At 35.3% G+C, this 8,512-nt stretch overlaps 1 protein-coding gene across 3 annotated transcripts in view; it reads right to left on the reverse strand.

The window, feature by feature from the left end:
• Positions 1-8,512, reverse strand: part of THOC1 (THO complex subunit 1) — a 54,557-nt gene that overhangs the window by 44,337 nt on the left and 1,708 nt on the right. For all 3 annotated transcript variants that reach the window (XM_058556845.1, XM_058556847.1, XM_058556848.1), the window contains exons 2-7: positions 7,938-8,011; positions 7,783-7,843; positions 6,483-6,549; positions 2,743-2,861; positions 2,235-2,283; positions 1,382-1,477 (exon numbers count right to left, since the gene is read on the reverse strand). In XM_058556845.1, coding sequence (XP_058412828.1) covers positions 1,382-1,477; positions 2,235-2,283; positions 2,743-2,861; positions 6,483-6,549; positions 7,783-7,843; positions 7,938-8,011 — 466 coding nt within the window. The remainder of the gene's footprint in view (positions 1-1,381; positions 1,478-2,234; positions 2,284-2,742; positions 2,862-6,482; positions 6,550-7,782; positions 7,844-7,937; positions 8,012-8,512) is intronic.

Genomic DNA, 8,512 nt, shown 5'->3' on the forward strand with positions numbered 1-8,512 from the left:
AGTGAATCAGAAAACACATCTGAAGAAATTATTCAGAACGTGATGGAGAGAGACAAAGAGATGAAAGTATAGAAAGTATAAGAGACAGAGGATATAGTGAGATAGAAGGATGTTTATTAGAGTTCCAGAAAGAGAAGAAGAGAAAGAGGCATACACAATATTTGTAGAGATAATGGCTAAATTTTTTACAAACTGGATTAAGGACACTAATCCACAGGTGCAAGATGCTCACAAATCTGAGCATGATAAAGAGAAATCTATGCTTCGATACATCATAGCAAAACTGAAAACAACAACAACAAAAAGAAACTCTTAAGAGTGAATAGAGAAAAAAAATCTAGATTGTCTTCAAAGGAGTTAGACTGACATTTGACTTGTTTACAGAACAATGGGAGACAGAAGGCAAAGGAATGATATCTCCTAAAAAATGATATTCTATATCTAGTGCCAACCTAGAATCTTATATCTACTGAAATCATTCTTCAAGAATAATGAAATAAAGATTTTCAGACAATACACAGATCTGCACTAAAGAAAAGTCTAAAGGGGAAAATGATCACAGATAGAAGGTCAGAAACACAAGTGGTAAATACCCTGGTAAATCTAAATTCTGACCACATTAAATAGGTAGGAAAAAACAAACACAACATAGATCCAGCATGATAAAAAGAAAGCACATAAAAACCACTGGTAACATATACTACATGTCTTACCACATGCAAGCACTGTCGTAAGCTCTTCACATATTTTAATTCATTTACTCCTTACAACATATGAAGTAGGTAGTATATTAGACTGATATTAAGGAAGGAAAGACTGAAGCAAAGAGATATTAAAATATGTGGCATATTGAATAAATTGTAGAGGGCTCTAGAGGATGAGCAATGTTCCATTTCTGGACCCGGACAGTGGTTACACAAGTATTTGCTTCACAATTAGTATACTATACATTTACTTTATGCACTTTTCTATATGAGTGTTATATCTCACAGTAAAAAATGGTAAAAGAAACGAAAGGAAGTAAAATATGGCTAAACAGTACTGTGAGGGAGAAAATGGAAGCAGAAAAATAAGCACACATTATGAAATAAAATGAAAACATGATGGTTCATATCTACATATTTCAGTGTGACTCAACTGCACATCATTATTAGTAAGCTCTGAACTTAAAGAAAAAAATCAGTGACTTTATTTAAGGGTTACCTGTATTATACACTAAGACCAGTATAACTATTTACAAGTAAAAGAAAATAAAGTGACAATTTTCTATGCTATCTTTCAAATTTTTAGAACCATTTTCTTGTTATCATGGCGGAGTCTAATCCATTAAAAATTGGAAAAGATTTTCCTGCAAAGCATTTGTTTCATGTATAAAACTTACCTGACTTCTCAGATAAAGGGAAAAGCCTGGCCAAAAAGAGTTGAATTCGTCCACAGAAGACTGTGTTCTGGGATTTTGATAATCTTCTTAGGAGATCTAACAGTATATGGAAACGAAGGTTACACAGAAGAGATCATTCTATGTTTATTACAGTCATACCCAAGTTTCTTCACCAGTTTGTCGAGAGTATTTTCCTAAAGCAGTAGTTCCCAAAATGGGGGTAGACACTATTGCCACAGAAAAGCACTACAAATCAAAAACATACAAAAAAGCACCAAAAAAAAAAAAAAAAAAATTCAGCATGGGCAAGATGAGCTTTATCAAAATTTTTTTTGGTTTTCATTAAGTTTACACTCAGAAGAGGAATAGCTTAATTTCAAGTGAATGATTAGTTTTAATAAATCAGATTGTTATTTAAAAATGAAGATATTAATCTATTTAAAAATTTTTATCGGGGCCAGCCCTGTGGCTTAGCGGTTAAGTGTGTGTGCTCTGCTACTGGCAGTCCGGGTTCGGATCCCGGGCGCACACCGACGCACCGCTTCTCCGGCCATGCTGAGGCCGCGTCCCACGTACAGCAACTAGAAGGATGTGCAACTATGACATACAACTATCTACTGGGGCTTTGGGGGGGAATAAAAAGGAAGAGGATTGGCAATAGACGTTAGCTCAGAGCCGCTATTCCTCAACAAAAAGAGGAGGATTAGCATGGATGTTAGCTCAGGGCTGATCTTCCTCACCAAAAAAAAAAAAAAAAAAAAAAAAATTTTATCACTTGTGTTTAATTCAACTACCTCTTTTCCTGGCCACATATACATTTTAAAACACAATCATTTACCATTGAATTACTTACCATTGCACATACGTAGTAAATAATTTTTGCCAGCAGAATAGAATGTATTCTGAAATTAAGACAGAAATTATCACTGTTCTTCAGAAGCTCTTACACATCCTTCAATAATAAGTCACAGGAAGTAAAATATTAAAGAACACTATCATGCACTGAGAATCTACTAAGCCACTTTCACTTTTTTCAAGCAAATAGCATTTTCAATGAAATAAAAATATTTTTAGATATATAAGATAACAAAACATGATATTAAGTAACTGTTTTAAACATGTAAAAGTGTGCATTTTCAAGTTAGTTATTACCACTTAGTCCAATTTTGTACTTCAACTTCTTCTCCATATGTGACTCTTACATGGCTCCCCCAAGAGAGCAGAACATATATTAATTTTTAAGGACAAACTTTTTGGCAATCAGCAATATTAGAAATATAAGCAAAAAAATCTACTCTTAGAGGACTCTGGATCTATAGAAACATGTTAGCAGAAAAAGAAAACCAAACTAAGGCACTTACTGATTTCCAAGTAGCAACATTTTTTTCCACAAAAGTGAATATTGTGTCACACTGATCCAAAGGAAGACAATCCAAAACATCTCCCAACAATACAAAAGGTGTAGATGCAGTACAAATACCTGCAAGTGGAGCACAACTCAATTTAAAAGTTTAAAAAATTGCAGAGTAAACGAGCCCAAGCAAAACAATTCTGAACAATATTTTAAAGGTACACTTTGTTGCTCCTAACAATGTTTTTGTTTTTGTTTTTGTGAGGAAGATTAGCCCTGAGCTAACATCTATTGCCAATCCTCCTCTTTTTGCTGAGGAAGACTGGCCCTGGGCTAACATCCATGCCCATCTTCCTCTACTTTATATGTGAGACGCCTGCCACAGCATGGCTTGATGAGCAGCGCATAGGTCTGTGCCCAGGATCCAAACCCCTGAACCCTGGGCTGCCAAAGCAGAGTGCGCAAACCCAACCACTACGCCACTGGGCTGGCCCCTAACAATGTTTTAAAAGACAAGAAATGGAAGCAACCAAAAAGTCCTCAAACGGGACATATTTGTGTAATTTTTGGTACATGCACTCAATAATGATGATGATAATTCTTGATAACACTTTTAGAGCATTTACTATGTCAGGCACACTAAGTGCTTTACATATACTAACACATTTAATCCTTATAAGCCTATGAGGTAGATAACATTACCTCTAGTTCAGACAACTGAGACACAGAGAAGTTATCTTGCCCAAGATCACAGAGCCAGTAAGTGGTAGAGCTGGGATATGAACCCAGGCAGTCTGGCTCCATAGTCTGCTTTCAGTATCACTAAGAATATGATGCAGCCAATTAAAAGCCGTGGTTATGATGACTATAACAACTTGGAAAATGCTTATGATATTATGTTAAGTGAAAAAGGCAGGATTCAAAACTGTATGTATATTATGGTTACAACAGTAAAAATTTTTAAAAGATTAGAGAAACTAAAAACATTTACCAAAATGAGTGGTAGTTTAAAGAATTATGACTAGTATTTTCCCTTTTCCTCATTTCTAAATGTTCTATGATGTTGCTAAATGTGATTTGAAAAGATTATCTTCAAATAAGAAAACAAAAAGGTTTGATATTGATTTCAACTATTATTAAACATTTAAAATAACAGTATTGTTTCAGGGGAAAGAAAAGCAAAGTAAAAAGTTGTTTATTTCTAAATTCAATGTTATTAAATAAAGCAATAAATTAAAGATTTTTTTAAAGAAAAGGTCATTTAGACTAGCTAAAAATACTTTATTTCCCTGCTCATTCTTCCTTCTGTTTTAAGGTAATACTTGCTAACACTTGTTAAGTGTTTAAGAAAAGTAGCCACTTATGCATAGTATGTAAAAAAATATCTAGGGGGTATTGTAAGCCTGAAACTCTGCATTTAATATAGTATGTTTAGAAGAAAGAAAGAATATTTCCAACTCTACTCTGCACTGGTAAGATCACATCTGGAACGTGATGTGAGGGATACTGCCTAGAACCAAAGGATAGCATAAGGTACCAGATTTCAACTCAATACAAGGGAAACCTGATAATCAAAACTATCTAACAGAAATCAAACAGCGAGCTCCATCAACGGGCACAGAGGCTGGATGACCACCTGCCAGTGACGTTACAGAGGGGAGCAGGATAGGCCAGAGATGAGACTGGACTAGATGACCTCTAAAGTTCCTTAACACTTAGATTCTGTGATACCATCTGCCCTGTATATCCAAGCGATTTGAGAGGCATATTCTCTGCCCTTAGTTGCAGTACAGTTTGGCATAAGTTAACCTACATTTAACAACTATAGAACTTAACAAAGTTACCTAGATCCCACTCCCAAAGATTCTGATTCAGTAAAACTAAGCTAGGGCCTGGCAATCTCATTTAAAAATAGAGATTCACTGGTGATTCTGATGAGCTGTGTTATAGCACGATCCCCTAGAACTTTCACAACCCGTGTCCCAGCCTCTGCAACTGCCCTCTTTGCTTCACTTTAACCTTGGCCACAGATACCCCCTTCCTCAGTTCCCAAACACCTCGCTAAGTTCATACTTCCATGGTTTTGTTTACAACGCTTCTTTCTGCCTAGTCTTCCTCCTCTCTATCACACGGTACACCGGTGAGGCCACCTCATCTATGTTTCTGAAGCACACTGTACATAATTATAGCACTTATAGCCTGTTTATCTTTTTTATGTAATAGACTATGAGCTTTTTAATGGTAGGTATTTTTGTATGTTTTAACCAGTAAAGTGTCTGACATTGAATAGAAGCTCAATAAATATCTGCCGAGTTGAATTTAACAAAACATATTTTTGGACCATTTGAAAACATGGCACATAAATAAATAATACAATAATGATCTCTCTCAAGAAGAGATTTTCCTCATTAAATTAAAATAAAAAAGCATTTAAGCTTTTAATTATGGTTTAGGTTTGTAAGTTCTCATCTTTCTCAGAGAAAGTAAAAGTTCTAAATATAGACTTTGTACAACTTCAAGCCTTAAAAACATTATCTGTCTATAAGAGTAACACATCAAGGTAATCCATGAACTAAGCAGATACCGAAAACTGACAAACTGGCCAAAGAACACTCCATTGTGGAACTCATTTAAATATGCTTAATGAATGAATGAATGAATAAGCATCTCATATAAAACACATAAAGTCAGAATTGTCAGAATTTATGAACTATGCTTAAGTTCACAAAATAGCTTGCTGCTACACTGAAAGAACACTTTTAACTTTCAAGTTCCAGTTTTTGTAGGAATAAGTATCAAAATAATAAATATGTGATTAATGCTTTACAGATTAAAGGCACTTTTCACATAAATTATCTGAATTAATCAAATGAGTATTTTAACCAAACTGCTTAAAGAGTACTGATGAACTATTTTTTCATTACTTCTTTCTGCAAATATTTAATGAGCTCCTCCAATATGTTAGGCACCGCGTACTTACTATATACCTTTTTTAAAGTCTCTTGAAACTACTGCCCACTGCCCCTGCCCCATTTTAAGTCTCCTACTTAGTTTTCCTGCCAGCAGTCTCTCCTAATCCAACTTTTCCTCCATAGCTACTCTTTAGCACGGCACACAAAGCCCTTTACAAATGACCCTAACCTACTCCTCCTGCTTCTTTCCTCACCATTCTCATTATTCTCTCACCCCTCTGCTCCATGCAGTTCTTTAGCCATGCTGAACTTGGCCTTTCCATAGCTATTCCCTTCTGTTTCTGCCTGACAAATTCATCATCCCTCACATCTCAGCTCTTGTGTTACAGCTTCCTTTCTAAGACCTTCCTGATTCCTTTAGATTCTGAAGTTTAGAAAGTCATTTCAACCACAGTAATTATACCACAGTAAGACAGTTACACATCTGTTTCCTCCATTAGTCACTAGGTTCCTTACGGGCAAGGAATATGTTGTATTTACCAACGAATCTCCAAATCCTAGCTCAGTACCAGGCACATAGTAGATGCTCAATAAATATTTGCTGAATGAACAAAACAACTGGAGATCAAAGGAAGTGCCAAAATGTGTGCTGCATAATAAAGACGAAAAATAAGTGTGAGCTAATTTCATTGGGACAACTTCTTAGCAAAGGTGGTAGGCAGAATTTGAAGAATGAACAAAGTTAGGTGGGGAGATATGGGGAGAAACAAAATTAGCTAAGTTTTAAATAAAGCATGTCATGTCCAAAATTACTTTAAAAAAAGAAAACCATACTTACCTTCAGTTACTCCCCCAATAGCAAGAGAAATAATAGCTAAAACATTTTCACATGACGAATGATTTATCTACCAACAGAGGAGAAAACAACTTAATTTAGGGGCCAGAGTTCAGACTAATCTGATAACAATAAAAACATACCCTCTGACATTAAATTGATTATTACAAATATGGGATAAAAATGTCTCTTATAGAAGATAAAATTACTTTCTAAGATGAAAATACAAAAATGAATGGTAACAGAGTCACTAACTGTTGAAGTATATCAAGTAAACAATAAGCAGGAGACTCACTTAAAATCCAACAGTCTTAGGAAAATGTTTACGTTAGCATGATTTAGGCTGTAAGCTAATCAACTACAGAAGTGCTAAGGTTCACAACTCAATCAATGGCATGGGCGAAGGCAGGGCCAGGGGAATTAATTGCACTGGGGCATCAGCATGTCTGAGGGAGGGTTTTAATAGAAGGGAGGTAGTGCTTAGGTTCTATAACATCATAAAAACCAGCATTTATTGAGTGTTCATTAAGTGTTGTTTTATACAACAACCCTGAAAGAATGGTATTGCCTGTCTTACAAATGAAATTGAGCTCAGAAAAGCAAAGTAAGTTGCCCAATGGCTCACGACAGGTAGTTATGTCTGAAGAGGAGGAAGAATGACTTTTGATCCAGAATTGTCTGAAAGAAAGGGACACTGTATTATGGCTGTTAGAAAAGGATCTAGCTTCTCGGGACCCAGCCTTTGCTTAACCAAGAATAAACTGCTGAGACTTTTCCTTTCATTTGAGTGCCCCACTAATGGTAAATAAATTCAGACTGCTCATGTTTAGATTAAATTCTCTACTGAAGTTGGATAGGCTGTAGTTTTTTTTGAATGCAAACTAATGAGGAGGATGCCAGAAGAAAATGAGCACATGAATCCCAGCTCCCATGCTGAACATCCTTAGGCTAGGCCTTTCATGCCACTACAGGATGTTGATAGAGCAATGTGAGAGGGCTCACCTTCAACTTCTAGTTCTTGCTAAGTAAGACCTCATGTCAACTTTTCTTATATTCACTGCAGAGGGCTTTCTTCATTTATTAAACCAAACCTTTAAATTGCACCTGTGCTGTTGAATCCCTTAATTATTACATAATTCCTGTACTATTATCAAGTCAGCTTTCACAAAGTAGCAAGCTCACTCTAAAAAAAGTAATGTTTAAATATCCATTCTAAAAATAAAAGCAATTAAAAAACCTGCTTTATTAAAAACTAGTTTATTAATTTGCCAGCAAAATTTTAATAAAGGATAAGCATACTTACAATTTCTTCTTCTAGAACACCTCTGAAAGCTTGGTCAAGGGTACATTTTTTTTCATTTTCACTATTAAAAAACAAAAGACACTTGCATTTTTTAAACAGCTCAAGGTAAGTACAAAGATCCAGGCAAGCATATTTCATGGATGTCAATGCCGTACCTGCCAGGTAACTGGCTGAAGGTATTCAACAATGGCTTGATATTTTTGTTGTTCAGGGCCTCTCTGGTAGACTTCTAGAAAAATAAAAATAGGAAATAAGTGGAAAGATTTTGCTTATTATTTACTGAAAACCATATCACTTATCAATAGTATGTCTAAGTAAAAAATATTTTTACCTGGGAAAAATTACCTACCAATCATTCTATCAGTAATTCTTATTCAAACGCCACTTACTGATACAGACTCTCATCACTTTAAACCTGTCAAGAGCTTCCTAGCTAGACTTTCTTATTACAGGTGTTCCCTCCTACCATCTCTTTAAATATCACATTCATGAGAGTATTCTGCTTTTTTTTTTTTAAAAACCTCTAAATGGCTCTCTATTTACAGGTTTTGGTTTTGAAGTTTCATAGCTCACTCTCAAGGTCCTTGATAATATTATCCCACTCACTTTATCTAATCTTATTTCCCACTACACCCTAACATAATTTCCACTAAGGTCTAGCTGTTTTTTCATCAGTTTCTATCAAGCTCACTCAAGGGTATTCATACATTCATGTTGTTCTTTCCACCTG

Source organism: Diceros bicornis, chromosome 16 (assembly GCF_020826845.1).
Source record: "Diceros bicornis minor isolate mBicDic1 chromosome 16, mDicBic1.mat.cur, whole genome shotgun sequence".
NCBI lineage: Eukaryota > Metazoa > Chordata > Mammalia > Perissodactyla > Rhinocerotidae > Diceros > Diceros bicornis.